The sequence below is a fragment of the Octodon degus genome, unplaced genomic scaffold (genome assembly GCF_000260255.1).
Source record: "Octodon degus isolate 3935 unplaced genomic scaffold, OctDeg1.0 scaffold00077, whole genome shotgun sequence".
Classification (NCBI taxonomy): Eukaryota; Metazoa; Chordata; class Mammalia; order Rodentia; family Octodontidae; genus Octodon; species Octodon degus.
The window spans coordinates 3529108-3545336 of record NW_004524653.1 but is presented as its reverse complement, the minus strand read 5'-3'; the positions used below and the strand labels follow the sequence as shown (position 1 = coordinate 3545336).

General features: G+C 39.8%; 1 protein-coding gene across 1 annotated transcript in view; it reads left to right on the top strand.

The window, feature by feature from the left end:
- Nucleotides 1-16229, top strand: part of Dok5 (docking protein 5) — a 201018-nt gene that overhangs the window by 121520 nt on the left and 63269 nt on the right. Inside the window, exons 3-5 of the mRNA XM_004636018.3 lie at nt 11440-11554; nt 11637-11756; nt 14660-14849. Of these exons, the coding sequence (XP_004636075.1) occupies nt 11440-11554; nt 11637-11756; nt 14660-14849 (425 nt within the window). The remainder of the gene's footprint in view (nt 1-11439; nt 11555-11636; nt 11757-14659; nt 14850-16229) is intronic.

The following is a 16229-nucleotide window of genomic DNA, read 5'->3' as shown; positions in this document are numbered from 1 at the left end:
AATACATATAGTGCAGATTTTCTTTTTTTGATAGTGCATATTTTTATGCTCAAATCTGTTGCTCAGATATTTAATAGATATAGGTTTACAAGATGGGAAAAATAATTGAACATTAACACTTGCTTTCAATAAACCTTCATGATTTTTTTTGATCTTTTTACTTTATTATGTTTTAATTTATTTTAAAGATGATATAAAAATAATTGATAAGACATTAGAAATGGTACCCACTTAGAAAGAGCAAGATGAGAGGTATTCAATCATGGTTTTTGTATTGCATATTGCTGTCTTTGACTGAGTTGCTCAAATTGCAGATATTAACATACAGAGTTAGTCAGAGTGGGAAATTTAAACATTAATTGCTATTTTCAAAAAAAAAAAACTGATGGAAATTAGTAATTGAGTCCGGGGGCAGGGCTGGCACTGCATGCTGGGGATTGAACCCTGGTCCCTGCACTTGCCTAAGCAGGCACTTTAGTCTGCTGAGCTATCTGTCCGGCCCTTTATTGCATTTTTTCAGCATTTCCATGTTTAATAACCTTCAAAATAAAATTTTGGAAAAGAAAATCATTCCCAGAAAAAGGTTCAGAAGATAGAAAACAAAGAAAATATTATTCAAAAATGAAACATTAAAGGAATTTAAATAAAAGAGGGCTTAATTCCTAACCTCTCACTCATAATAATTAATTGGAATAAATTTGATACTCACCCCCAAAAATTAAAGAATCAATTGAATATAAATATAATAATTCAAATATAATTTTCTTAATGGTTATATGTTTTTTGTAAGATGTACATCTGAAAAGGGTGCAAACAAAAATTGTGTGTTCTTCCCCACAACCGAATGCTGAGCAGAACCCAAAACTAATTGTGTATTCAGCAACACAAGGATTCTTCTGTTCGTGCTGTGGTAGGACAAATGCAGGTGCTGAAAGATGCAAGGGGTGTGATTTCATTTACGTAGTGTTGAGAGGGAGTGTTTGTTCTTGTTTTTTGGCGAACTTTCTTCAATAGTTTCAGTTCAAGAAGGAAAGATGAGTTGAGTTCAGATTACCTTCTTCTGAATTGAAAAAATGATTCGTACTTGAAAAAGGAGATTTAGAGTCTGTGTTTTGTATATCCCAAATGATACATTTCTAAGGAATTTTGAAACTTCTAATATGCAGAAATACCTTTTAACCTGTTGTCTCCGAAATGGTGTGCATCTTCAGTTGTGTTCATTTACCTAGCTAGTCATTTATTCATTTATTTCTTATATCACTTGTTTTCTAAAGAGAGCATGAGATATAGTATTGGGAAAAGCACCTTTAGAAGCCAGAAGTTAGAAGTTGTGTGTAGATCCACCTTCCCTGCCCATGTGTGAAGTCATAATTGCTTCTTTGATTTTCACTTTAGTCCTCCTGTAATTTGTTTAATAGCAGTCCCAAGGCTGTTATATTGTCCAGAGGACCTAATTTCACATCGTAACTATTTGGTGTTTAGTGGATGCCTTAAATGAGTGGGCTTCCTTCTGAGAAATGGATTTATAACTCACTGTTGGGACAAACAGGATGGGATTTATTTCTTCATGTAATTATACTAGCTGTACTTTTGGTAAAATGTGATACTGTATAAGATTTCCTGTGAGAAATCTTTAAGAAATCCAAATGATTCAGCAGCTAAAATAGAACTGAGAATCAGTGTTCTAGAAGAGATTTCTGATTACCCTTTGGGTAGCAAAGCTAGTCTTCTTCATAAAAGAAACAATATCATTAAATGGATTTGAGGTTTGAAAGAAAAACTATAAAATTTGTTGACAAAAGGCCATCAAATGGGGCGTAGGAGACATCTGCTGTAGCAGTCCGTGCATATCTCGGTAGCACATGGCAACCTAGTTGGGTTGATCGCTTGCCTTTGATAAAGGAGAGATCTGGGCCAGCTCTGGGTGGACCCAACACAGCTGGATTAGTGCACCTCAGTAGAGAGTCACTTATCTGCACTTTCATCCTGGAGGGAGGAGGGTCTTGTTTATATGTGGAGCGCTGAAGCTCAAGCAGAGAGGAGCTACCTAATTACACCTGCATCTGAATGGAATCTCTTACAAGCAGCTTATCTCACGTTCTTTTGTTTTTTTAAATTAATTTTGTTGAGAAACAAATAGCAATGAGACAGTTTCAAAACCGATTAACAGGACAGTTTCAATAATTAAAACATTGCATATTGCTGTCTTCGTAGTGGTCATTCATAGTACAAGATGCAGACGTGATATCCTGTCCGAACACTATTAGTACAAATCTTACTTCTCAAGGGTAGATATGCAGCTGTTTACCTCGCTTTCTGTAACTGAAGGTAAGCAACAAGGCAAAGTCCAAAGTCCAGAAAACTTCCCAGGTGTTGGGAGGCAACGAATAGTTGTGAAGAAATAATCCACGACAGAAATGGAGGTTATGGAAGCTGTGCAGTTTGCCTGTGATTTGATTTAGATGCCTCCACATCAGGGAATCATTTTGCCAAGGCTTATTTTTACCCCATCTTTCCCAATCTCAATGCCCAGAAATATTCATTATTTCATAAGAAAATGTCCTATTGAGATTTCACGATTTTTTTTGCCAACTGAATTTCCAAGAAGCCACTGTCTTTTCTGAATTATGCTATTCCATGACAATTTCTATAAGAAATGAACCCGGCATATCCCAAATCTACACAAATATGTAGTTAACCCAAGCTATTGAAAGTTATCACCAAGTATATGGAGAAAAATCAAACACTTTGCAAGACCTAATACTGGCATGTGTTGTACAGATATTTCTGGTCCGCTTTGGCTGCTACAGATTTTATCTTCATTTCAAGAGAAAGATCTCAGGATTTAGTGATCCTAAATATATTATGGGGAAAAAAAGAAAGCTGAAAGATTGAATAGTTCACATAATTAAACTGAAAGAACAGCCAGGTAGAAGGCAAGAAAATAAACAGAAGTTAGTTTAATTTTCTAAGTTGGTATGATGGGGTTTTCCTACGGATATTACCGAAAAGGGTAGATTTAAGTACTTGAACTCAATTTATATGCATTCTAAACCACAAAGCCTGACTTTCCTTTCTTTCATGCTAACTAACTTGACCTTTCCCATGGTAATGAACATTTGTAACTACGTCTATTTTGCATGGTAATGGACATTTTTAACTACGTCTCTACTTTCCAACCCCTCTTCGCAAACATTTTTCAATTCTTTAAGTCATAACTAAGATATTTCAGGCTTTGGTCCTGAAGCTTTATTTACTTTCTCACTTGGGGGATACAATTGTGAAATGGGTTGAAAAGGCACAAGGAAAATAAATGACAGTCTTGTGTTTGCAGGGCCTCGCAGATAAGTGGGATCCATGGCGCTGTCACGTGTCCACTGAAATCTATTGTCATGCCTCTGCCGAGAAAATGAGATTATTCTGGGTGACTTTATGACCTGAGTAGCTACTCACAGAGCTCTGGCCTCAGTAGGGACTTACAGGAAAGAGTCAAGTATATAATGATAGAAGTAGGCAGAGAATAAGGGATTATGATATTTTCCTTTATTCTTAGTCATTGCTATGTAGTCACTAATTTTGGCCATCAACATTTCCTTTACTTTTATTAACTTTATATTATGCTTCTGATCAGTAAAGTTTTCATGTTTAGCTAAGTTCAGTTGAAGAGAAAAACTCATTGCTACTATTAGTAGAAAACCAGTACCGCTTGCAATGAGCTGAAATTCCCAATTGGGAAAAAAAAATACAGCAGAAAGGTAATAAGGGTCTTCAGCTGTGGGTGCAGTTTTCTGCCTTCTAGTAGTCTTTCTGAATGTATATGCGCTAATTGCGCTTTCAGAATGTATGTGTTAATATGCATGCACTCGTGAACACACACACAGATCACGCACACACATGCACACACACATGTACACACATAGATCTACCCTATTAGCATATTTTTTTAATTGCAGGGCTAAGTATCCAATCTAGGGCTGTAAGTATGCTAGACAATCAGCTCTACCACTGAGCCAAATCCCTGGCCCTGCTTACTACAATCTCAAGTATCCCATAAGTGCCGTGTCGTTAATTGTAGGCACACGGGTGTCCCGCGGATCTCCTGACTTGTCAGTCTTGTGTGGTTGGAACTTTCTCCCCACTGAGTAGCAGCTCCCCATTTCACCTTCCTCCCAGTCTCCGGCAATTATCGTCTTCCTACCTGCTTTTATCAATTTGACTGCATTGTTTACTTAATGTAGGGGATTGCTCAAGAGTTACCCGTCTATGAGGAGCTTCAGTCACACAGTGTAGGTCTTCAAGATGCGCTCACCACATTGTTTCGTAGGACAAGATGAAGTATATGACAGATTCTTTATGCACTCATGTGTTAACTGGGCCCTTCCCTTTTATTGGCTATTGTGAACAGTGCTGCCACAAATGTGGAGGCACAAGCATCTCTTCGAGACTCAGTTTGCAATTCTTTTGATAATTACCCTACGTGGGATTGCTAAATAACTAATTTTTATCTTTTGATAATGGGGACAGAACTCACCACCTTGCATTTGCCAGGCAGGTGTGTATGCAGCTGAGCTGTTTCCCTAACTTGGGATTGCTAAATTGTATGATCGTTTTACTTTTAATCTTTGGAAAAACCTCCATACTGTTATCCATCTTTGCCACATCACTTCACATTTTCCCACTGAACCTGTTGCACTCCAGTTTCTCCAAATCTTCACTGACACTGTTTGTCTCCAGTGTTGTGGGTTATGGGCATCCTAACAAATGGGAGGCTTCACCGCTGTTGGGTCTGCATGTCCACGATGATTCGTGGTGTCCTGACAGGATTTGACTGACCTATCATATACAAGGGTTACATTTTTCATTATCCAGGTCTTGCTTTATCTTTGTCTTAACCATCCAGCAGAAAAGTATAAACATGAGGTATAAAATGTAAAGCCATATTAATATGTTGAACTGTAAAAGACTCAAGTCAACAACTTCTGACATTGCCAGTCCTATGGATAACCTACTACTATTATGGACTACTGGACTATATAGGATTATTTTGCTGAATTGACACACCTACAATATTTGAATGACAATGGAACACCCATCTCTGACAAAAGTAAACAAAAAGGGGGATATAAATGAAGGACCATTATGTAGTGAAAAAACATATGTATCTGTATATACAAAATAGTTAGGGTAGATAGACAGCTACTTTCTCTTAGTACAAGGAGAAGGATTTGTACCAATAGTGTTTAGAAAAGATATCATATCTGCATCTTGTACTATGAATAACTACTACGAAGACAACAGTATGCAATGTACTAATTATTGTAACTGCCCTAGTAACTTGTTTTGAAACTGTCTCAATGCTACTTCTTTCTTAATAAAATTAATATAAAAAGACAAAGAAAAAAATAGAACAAAACACTATGAGAGAGAGAGAGAAATGTTGCCTGTGGGACCTTTTGTGTCTGACTTGTAGAGATGTCATTTCAAACCCCTTTCTAATTTTTATTTGCTGCCTTTTTGTTATTGAGCTGTGGGAGTAGTTTGAATATTGATTCCTAGTCAGATATATTTTGCAGACATTTTGTGTGTTGTGAATGGACAATTTTGTGTTGGTCTTGATCTTAAGAGAGCAGTTCTGAGTATTGTTCACCACTGAGTATGCTACTAGATACACATTTTATTAAATATTCATTTTACTACGAGATATATATTTTACTGTGTTGATTTAATTTATTTGTATTCCTAGATTGTGGACTGTTTTTAATCATGAAAGGGTATTAGCTTTTGTCTGATGCTGTTTTCAAGTATTTACTGAGATGAATATGTGACTTTTATCCTTCCTTGGTCAATGTGGTATATGACATTGATCAAATTTCAAATGTTGGACAACCCTTGCGTCACAAGGATAAATTCCACTTGATCATGACGCGTGATTTTTTAATGTGCCGTTAAATTTAAGAACAAATATTCTTCCCAAATAGAATAGAACAAAATCAGGAATCAGTAACAGAAGGAACAGTGAAGCGTTCAGAGATACGTGGAAATGAGCATGCCAACACACGTTTTATGTGGGCTTTGAGTCACTTGGTGCCTCTAAACTTATGTTCTACGTCTTATGGAAACAGTTACAACTAAGTGAGTTCTAATTAGGAAATATCATCAGCAAAATGTTTATGGTTCAAGAGGAGAGACTGGAAGGAAACTGAAGATTGGTAAAATCACTACGTTGTGATTGGGTTATTAGGAGTCATCATGGTACTTACGAAATAGGCGAGGAATCTGTGAGAGGAGGTGGGCTCTCACTTCAGTGAGGCAGAGAAGGGGAGACTGCTGCTGGGTTACAGTCTGACATCTACATGTATCTGTGGAAACTCAGGCTAATTAGGAGAGAGGGGGAGTTACCTCAAAGGCTTTGGAAGAGCTCCGGTGTCAGTCTACAGGTTGGGCCTTTACTCCTGAAGATTGGACCAGTGGCCTCCGACTGTCTCCTTACCCATTCTACTTTTAGAGTAGATCAGCTTATCCCTCACCACCCAGACTCCGGGAGGAGACAGTCGGATTGTTTGTGGAGAGGAATGTGATTCGGTAGCTACATCAGCTGGCTCCTAAATGGGAATACAATGGCCACAAATCAGGACTGTTTGGCCCAATGGTGTGGACAGAGGTAGGGGCCACTCTGATAAGAATGCAGGAGCGTGGCTGCTGTGTGTGGAAGAACCAGAAAGCCCTGCTCTCGGGCTTGGCATGCTGCCTCTGATCTCCGTTGCCTGGATTCACTCCCCACATAGCTTAAGAAGATGACAGCGTACTTCATACACAGGGATTTTTATGTTATATTAACGGAGCTGCTCTCTTGGTTTAGAACATACCTTGCTAAACAAAATTTTGAAACGTAGCATCAAATGTTATAATCCATGTTTAAGAAAAAGCTGGTCTCCTGGCATCCCCAGGGTCTGTCCGTTTGTCCCCACTTTTGTAATGGATGTGTTTCCAGTAGACCAGGGCATGGAGACACATTCCTATAGGAGCACACGCTGGGGGAGAGCTGAGAGGTGGTGCAGACTGTGTACACTGCGCATCTCTGTTAGTACATTTTTCTATTTTTGTGCCGAAAAGAAGAATAAAATCCATAATCTCAGACTCAGGAAGGGTTTTCAAGAATCCAAACCTCAGGCTGACCGGATGCGTCACACCACTCACGTGGTTGTGAACACGCGTCTTTGTTGAACTTTTCATCCAGGGGTCCAGATGGACATGTATGTGGATGTCCAGATCATTTCCATTAATGCTGCTCTGGAGGGTGAGCTCGAGAGGTTATGCAAACCTACATGGGCCACAGAAGAGACTCTTCTTGGGCAGGCTACTTTGTGAAAGAAATACTAGAGCATAGAATTTGCTTTGTTTTTTTTTTTTTTTTTCCTTGCCAAAGGAAGTGAAAGCAAATAAATTTTACGCAAGTTGCATGTGTCTTACAAAGATCTCCGGAAAGGCTAGTTATAATTGTTATTTTGCCACGTAGGCTGAGGAAAGCCCTATTAAGAATAAGTGTAGCTTGCCACTCTTTGGAAAGCAAGGCTTTTGTGTGGGTGTGAGTGTGCGTGGATGCGTGTGTGTGCACATACTCCTTGATGCATCTTTCTGAGCTGGGTGCAGACAATAGCTTTGGACCCAGTGGCTGTTGGATGTGTAAAATCATGATGCTGCCTGCTCTGTGAGCCCTCATTGCCCGAGCAGGGGTGTTGTGTTGCTTATTACCTAAACCAATTTCCAAAATGGGTAATTGTGTTCTGACTCATACAATTCCCCTGCATTTCCTGACTGCTTCAAGTGACTTACAGCTTCCTGTTCTCCTCTAATGGATATGTAATGAAGTGATATATTTCAAAGTCACGGCTGTGTTTCAGGCTAGAGTGGACTCCTCTTTAATAATGTCTCTTCAGAGGGTGGCATAAAGCTTGGTACACGTGTGTCCTATTTCTACACTGAAAGAAACCATGGTAAAAAGAGAGGTCTTCAAGTGGGAGATGATTCTGAGGGGTTGAATATCATCTTAGCTGGACACTTTCAGAAGTAATCATGAGTCTTTCAGATGCTGTAGGAGCCCAGGCTTTAAGGACAAGTTGCTGCGTTCACATATTGATTTTACTACTTTTTAGTCATGAGCCGATTGCATAACTTTAACCTTCTTGTATCTCAGTTTCCCTACCTGAAAAGTCCTGGAAATACTAACACCTATCCTTGGGAGTTTTGTAAAGATCACATGAGAGATTCTGTATGAAAATACTAAGCATGTGTGTGGCAGATGGTGGGGGAAGATAGACACTTGCTCTTAGTAGGATTATTTTCTTCATTGATGTAATCTGCCAAGAAGCAATTGCCAGGTGATTCAAGTCTAGCAGGGCAATGGAGGAATAAATAGATGAATTACAGCAATAGATACTAAAGTCAAGCTTCATGCATCATGCACAGAATCATGGAGAAGCACGTGGTTAATTCACACTGAGGTCAGGGCACATTTTCCAGGAGAAGTAGGCACAAAGGAAAAGTGAAATTTTCCTGAAGGAAATATGGAACAGAGAGGCATTCACCCTGCAGAGGCACCGTACAGTGTATCTGTGGGTGAGACTGGTCTTTGATTCATGAAGTTCATGTTTATTTAGTGAGTTCCCCCTTACGAGACAGGCTTTGCCGTTAGACTCAGGCAATGCAACAATGAGCAAAAGGAAAAAATCCTGCTCCATGGAACTTTCATTCAAGGCAAGAACACTAAACTAATAACTTTTGTACCATGAGAGGGTCATGAGGGAGAAGCACTGGATGTCACTGAGTGGTATCACTTTTAGACTGATTAGATCTTGGGGTGGAATTTCCAGCAGGGCCTCTGTGGGTAGCTGAGATTTAAGCTAAGACCTGCAGGGCAAGTGGGAATGAAAGTGGGAGAGACCAAGGGAAGCTCCGTGCTCAGGAGTCATGGGCCTTCTGGGAACCAAATAAGCTCCTCAGCTTGTGTGGGGCATAGGAAGCCCAGGGAAGGTAGCAGAGAGTCAAGTGTGCGCTGTGACAGGAAGCAGGGAGACCACAGGGTCATACTGGACGTGTGAACCGAAGGATTGGGGCCTATGCCCCAAGTACAATGGGAAGTCTCTGTAATTTTATTTCATGAGTAGAAAAGGCAGAATCAGGCTTATGTTTTTTAAAAACCATCTACTGTTTGCACAATGAATTATGGTTAAAAATGGAAGCAGAGAGAGCAGTAAATGGTTGTGAGATGACAGTGGATTGTTTTGGGGGTGGTGGTGGCCCAGAAATAAACCAGATTCATGGCCACATCTGACAAGGGCTGAGGGACCTGATGTGGGGAGCTTCTGAGGACCACTCTGCGCTATTTTGTGCTAAACATTTGAATTTATACTACAAAGAGGGCCAGTGGAGGTGGAAGCAGGGAAATGAAATAACCCGATTAGCGTGTGCACAGAGGATATTTATGTCTGTTCCCACCTCCTCCTTGAGCCCCGCAGTTATTGGATTTGGAGTAACAGCTGGGAGAAGGGCCCAGTATCACCGCCGGCCAAGATTGATGGGAGGCACATTCTTTTGTACAGCAGCACAAAAGAGATATATTAAGGGGAGGTTAAACTTGTCAGTGTGAAAGGCTTATTTATCTTGTAAATTCTCACCCAGAAGCCACTGACGTCTTCTTTCTGGCAAGACCCAAATATACCGCTGTTCCTGAGCAGTGTCAGGTGCCCCACAGCCCCATCCTTTGCTTCTCATTGGGTGAGGGGAGGGGTTTAAAAGTGCTAGGAGGACTGTGGCCTTGTGGGAGAAGGAACAACAGGAGAACATCCAATGGAGGGGGTTCCTACTGGTAGGAGCAGGGCAGTGTTTTCAGACTGTAAAAGCAGAGGGCTCATGACCCCTGAATAGTGAAGAGTAGGTTGGAGGCCAAGTGCATGAACCATTGAGCAGATAGGAGTAAGCCTCAGAGAGGTGAAACTATTTGGGAAACTAAATGTGTTAAGACTTCATGATGGACTGCAAGATTTGACCCCACGCTGGTGTTCATTTCTGAGACTCCCTACACTCTACCCATGACTGACAAAAAGGAACAATTCAGTGACACACTGGGGGCCCCACCCTCTTCAGTGGGGATGCTCAGAATGGGTGAAGTATTTGGAGGCTGTTGTAGTTGACTGAGGAAGCTCATAGTGATGCAGATAGTCTTTAGAACTACCAAAAAGATGGTCTTTTAGACAGCTAGATACTATTAGCAAAACTAAAACAAATTTTCTACCTTTGTGAAGTTTCAAACCTACCCACATTTACTATCCTTAGGAAAATTTAATATGAAAAGATCGTGTATAAGCCTTACTGTGTATTAGGGACAAATCTGATTCCCTTAAACAACTCTTAGCTTTTAAGCCCATGGAAAGTGTTCTGTGATGTAGTGACGGTCCATATGCTGCATGTGGCTGTGTAGGACCATCTGGGCGACTCTCCTTGAAAGAGGAGCAGTCATCTCCATTTTAGCCATGCCTCCTCCGACTCCCATGTACTGATATGTACACAGCGGGCTAGGATTTTTTCCTTTTCCACTCACTTTGCTTTGAGCAATGCAGATCAGTCCAGCCAAGGTGTTGATGTGTAGTCGTCTAAGCAAAGACCACAGGGCAGTGTTGCATCACCCAGTAGCTCCCCAGTAAACGCGTGTGAGCCATGTGGGATGGAGAGCCACCCTCCAAGATGTAGGCTGGGACTGAGCCTTGAGGTAAGAGGCAATGACTTCCTAGGGCATAAAGATTACACATCAGAGCTGAAACACTGACCCCAAAATATTAGATAATACCTTGAATTGTGTTACACAGATTACTCTTTCAGCATATCCTTCTTTCTTGCATACTGCAATGGTGATTTCAGGCCACTTACCCAGCCCAACTCACAGTTCATGGCCCTTACAGATTTCCCACCATTCTCAGTCACTCATCCCTGAGCCACTCCCCTTTTCATGAATTAGTAAAACCAAGGTTTGGCTCTAGGTTGAGGCCTTCGTTCCGGATGGCCACCGATCTAGTGGGAGTTAGGATCCTTTGGGGCCCCACAACTACAACTATGCGTTACTTTGTTTATTCTCACCATGGGTTTCACTGGATGGTAGGTTGGAATTAATTAATAGGAATTCCAACAACTTTTCTATGGGATTACAAATGTAAGCTTTCTGGGCTGGGGAGATGGCTCAGGGGAATAAGCGCTTCCCTGGCAAGTGCAAGGGCCTGAGTTCAGTCCCAGGTTCCGCAAAACAAAACAAAACAAACAAAAGAAATATAAACTTTCTGCACCACAACAAGGTCCAGGAAAGGCTTTCTTTGTTGGGCCTCGCCTCTGGTGCTACAGATTAGAAATACATAGGATATGTGACCAAACTTCCACTTATTCCTTTTTCAGGTTACAGAACTCAACAATGTGAAGAGTGTAGCTCGACTTCCAAAAAGCACCAAGAAACACGCCATAGGGATTTATTTCAGCGATGATACCTCCAAGACCTTTGCTTGCGAATCAGGTTTGCCTTGAGGCAGCGGGAGGCTTTGTAGCTTTTGGGCAGGGGCTGAGCATACTGGTTAAACTCTTGGCTGTTTCTACAGATCTTGAGGCAGATGAGTGGTGTAAAGTCCTCCAGATGGAGTGTGTGGGAACACGGATCAATGACATCAGCCTCGGAGAGCCTGACTTACTGGCTACTGGGGTTGAGAGAGAGCAGAGTGGTAAGTACAAGACATCCTCAGCTTTCTTTTCTATGCAGTCTTGCCCAATATGATAAAACATAAGCCATCTTTGTTATGCAAAGTACTCAATTAGAAAAATGCATAAAGAAAAGCAAAAATCACTTTTCACCCACTACACAAATGCTGCAAGCGTTGCAATGCATTTTTTATGGTACCTTTTTCAGTTGGTATTGTCCAAGTGTCTATGTTAATAACACCAGTTAGAAATTTTGAAGAATCTACAGTTTGCCAGGTTAGCAAAAGATGCTCTACCAGTAGTAGATTATTACAGCCGCATGGCGTAGATATTACTGCTTCTCTGATTCTGTAGATGAGGAAACTAAAGTTTCAGTACACCAAGCATCTTGCTCCAGCACTAGTTGCTACTTAGTGTTTGATTCCAGACAGTACTTTTGGGCCCGCATTTACAACATACAGATTTTAAATTATAATGGCTTTTTGTCTTGCCATTTCACTTAAAATGTTATTGAAAGCTTTCCAATGCTTTTAATAGAATTTCAAATTCATGAATATTTCATCAAGCTTAATCCCTCCTAAAGATCTGTGATTTTTTTTAAAAAGACTGAAATACTTGAGCCAGCTCGAGTTTAACATGCAATCTAGGAATGCATCATCTTAAGTAATAACAACCAAAATATTCAAGAGCATTTTAGCAAAAATCAATATTGATTTACAGCCTGAGCCTGGAATCATTCTTCATCTTCAAATAGCTGAATCTGGCGGTAGGTTCCCAAGGTTCTGTGTTAGTGACTGACTTGATCGGTGAGGATTTAGGGGATGGAAGGGGCACTGGGTCGCCTGGATTGATGACGAACACGGCAGGTGTGGAATTGTGCTGACCCTGTCTGCAGGCTTGTGCTCCATTTATTAGTGAGAAATGGTCTCCTTCCTTATTGGAACTGTGTCTTCATGACACATTTATAGTCTGTGACTGTACGGAGAGCACAGTGTGTACCATAATCCATCTCCACTGAAGTGTTATTGACCAAGCCCTGCAAGTGCTGGCTAATTCAGAGGCGCTTCTTTGTAGATTGCAAAATTAAGCTACAGCGAGGTTAAGTTGTTTCCTGGGGACATGTGCCCATCCTCCAGACCCCTCTGCTCCTGATTCACTAAGTCAGGTTCACCTTATGCAGAGAGAATTCATCTAGATCCTCACAGGTAGATAGATTCTGGGAGCCAAGCACAGAGACGAAACACGACAGGTTGGAGGATCTCTGTCTCTCAGAAGGCACAGATCAGCCCTTCATCTTTCACGGATTTACATATGTCAAGCAGTATCCTGAGAGTGCTGCAAATGGAATTTAAGAATGGAGTATACCTAGGGTTTACTTTTTCCATGCTGGTTTTCCATATCTAAGTTTCCTGTTCTACTGAATAGAAATAAGAATATCTCTGGCATCATGTTTCCAGGGATTATTAGGAATTTCTACCATATCCTTTGAAGTACTTTACATTCTTAATTTGCATAACTTCAAGCCATTGTAATTAAAGTGGCCACTCCCACTACTACAGTTCTTGAATGAGTTACAGGTAATAATAGTAAATAAATTTGCTTTTGAGCAAATGATTGGTGATACTTTTTTTTACTTGAGAATGAAGGAAATCAATCTTTCTTGGTTGGTCCAGAACTTAGAAGGGAGAAATATGCTCCATTAGAATGCATTTTTTAAACATAATAATTATTAGAAAGCAGTGACTGTTTGCTAACTGGGAGTTTTAAATAATTTAGAGAATTTAAATTGTAGATTCATGGTTGCACTTTATGAACCCAGTCTTAACATTACTACTGTATTTGCTAAGCTAAATTCTATGAAAATTCTAATGATTATCTTTTTAAAGATAGTTAACTTGGAATACCACTAAGGTTTAATTGTTAATGCCACAGCGTTGTGTCAGATGTAGGCAATCTATATTAATGATGGCTAGGCGGAAGTGTGTTTGCTATAGTAATAGTATTTTGTTCATGTATCACTGAAAGAATTGGTGAATTTTTATGTTTATGAATTCTCTAGAAATATAACAAAAATATAGTAACTTTATCTGTAGCCTGTGGGGACCAGGATTTGATGATAGTAATCAAAATAATATATTCAGCATGGTTTTAGTTACATTTTTTAGAATCATTCAAAGAACGGAATGGATATTTCTTCCCAGTAATTGGCTAAGGAAAACATTTTGCTAAAACTAGTTCAAATGTACTTATTGGTTTTTTTTCCCTCCAAATTGCCAGTCAGTTAAGTACTTTGAATTAGTGTGGAATTTTATTGAAATAATTTGGGCTAGGGATTTATTCATTTATATAGATGAGCTCTATAAATGATAAATTGACTAATAAAAATTTATTATAACTAGATCATGTGACAATGATTTTCCCCATGTATCTCTAATGAACACAAAAGTGTAGGTGAAATTAAGGTGTGCTTCACAGGAAAAAAAAGCTTTTAATCACATCTTGCAGCCAGGGGGATAGCTCAGTAGAATAAGCACTTGCCTGACAATCTCAAGGCCCTGAGTTCAATCCCCAGTTCTGGAAAAAAAAAAAATCATCACATCTTAATCATTTTATTACTTTAATCTATTAGCATTCAAAATTTTTAATTATGAAAACATTTAAAGTCTATAAACGGTCTTTACTCATATAAAGAAGTGTTTATAGTGTATGTTGACAGCCAGCAATATGACTATGTTACTTAATGGGGTCTGCATTTAAAAAGTCATTTTTTAGCACTGTCCACTTATGGGAATTATTAATCTACCTGAATATTTAACCAAACCCTAGACTATGAGCTTGAATTCGTCTTGAGTGCTTCTGTGTTTCTGCAACGTCTTTGATGGCTTATTCCTGGGGATCTTAGACTAACCTTTCGCTTTTCTCCCAGAGAGGTTCCATGTGTATTTGATGCCGTCCCCTAACTTAGACGTACACGGCGAATGTGCCTTGCAGATTACCTACGAGTACATCTGTCTTTGGGACATCCAGAATCCCAGAGTCAAACTCATCTCTTGGCCGCTGAGCGCTCTGCGGCGGTACGGAAGGGACACCACGTGGTTCACTTTCGAAGCAGGGAGGTGAGTTTTGTGACTTCTAACCATTCTTTTCCTGGATTTTTGTTTGATTTTCCAAGCTCACATTATGGAGATTCACATATGAGATCCAACTTGACGCAGTGTGTAGAGCCGCAACTGTGTACACATGGGTGTTGTCCGGTTCTCATACATTCAGGCCGATTTTTTGTTTGTTTGTTTCTGAAGAGGATTCTAATATTTCACAGTGTGATGGGAATTTTCGTTACACAGTTTGATACCACACCACAGACTGAAATTAAACTGGATACAGACATGCAATACACTGGTTAAGCTCACAGAAGCCACCTTGGTTTTTGGAAGACTTCACATTATTGTGATTCAGTTTATGGTCCTGCACCTGCGCTAGCAGGAGACAGCATAAATCAGAGGGGCCACTGATAGTTTTTAAGTTGTGTTCACTGAGGCCCTGGTCTACTGAATGGGACTATCCCTGGAAGAGCTTAATTCTATTCTTATTGTCACATTGGTGAGCGTTTTTAGGGCTTCCCCAGCAGTCCTTTTAGAGGTTAATATGTGTGTGTGTGTGTGTGTGTGTGTGTGTGTGTGTGTGTGTGGATTTGGGCTCATTTTGAAATACAACAGATAAATTTTGTACATTAGATTTTCAAGTGACTATTTTTAAGAAATAAAAATGCTTCTGCATGTGGCATAAAATTACATCCCAACTGAAAACAATGTATGACCTTAAAACAGTGTTGTAAAAGTTGACTGTTCTCCTTTCAGGAACATGGTATTTAATATAAGGAAAGTAAAAAAAAAAAAAAAAAAAAAATGGAGGTTCCTAGCACCAACTAAGACCCTAACCCATGAGACCAGGTGGCAGTCACCCTCTTTTCAGTTAATTTGTCTACTTTATCTTATGCAAAGCCCCATTATTGAGACTTTACTTTTCAAAGAGATGGTGTACTTGATGTTTTTACAAGGATTCTTGCAAGTTTTAAAAATTCCTCTTTCCCATAAACCTCACTTCTGGTTTATTTTATTTTCAAGAACCTAGAAATAGGTTGGTGACTCTCTCAGACCACAGAGATCATCAAATTAAAAACTAAAATTTTAGGGCTCAGGGTGGAGCTCCGTTGTAGAGTGCTACTTGCCTTGTATGCATGAAGCCTGAGTTCACTCTTCAGCACCATAAAAATATCGATCAACCAGACAAAAAAAAATTAATGTTTACAACAGAGCTCCTCTGTTGTGAAAATTACCTATTTATTGTCTTTAAGATAAAGAGATGTATAAAAAATTAGGAATTTATTTGGTCAGGTAGAGTCCCCCATTTGAATCTCAGAAAATTTTAAGTTTTAATTATCACAAATTAGTTGGGCCAGCCAAATAGCTCAGCTGATTAAAGCACCTGCAAGCAGG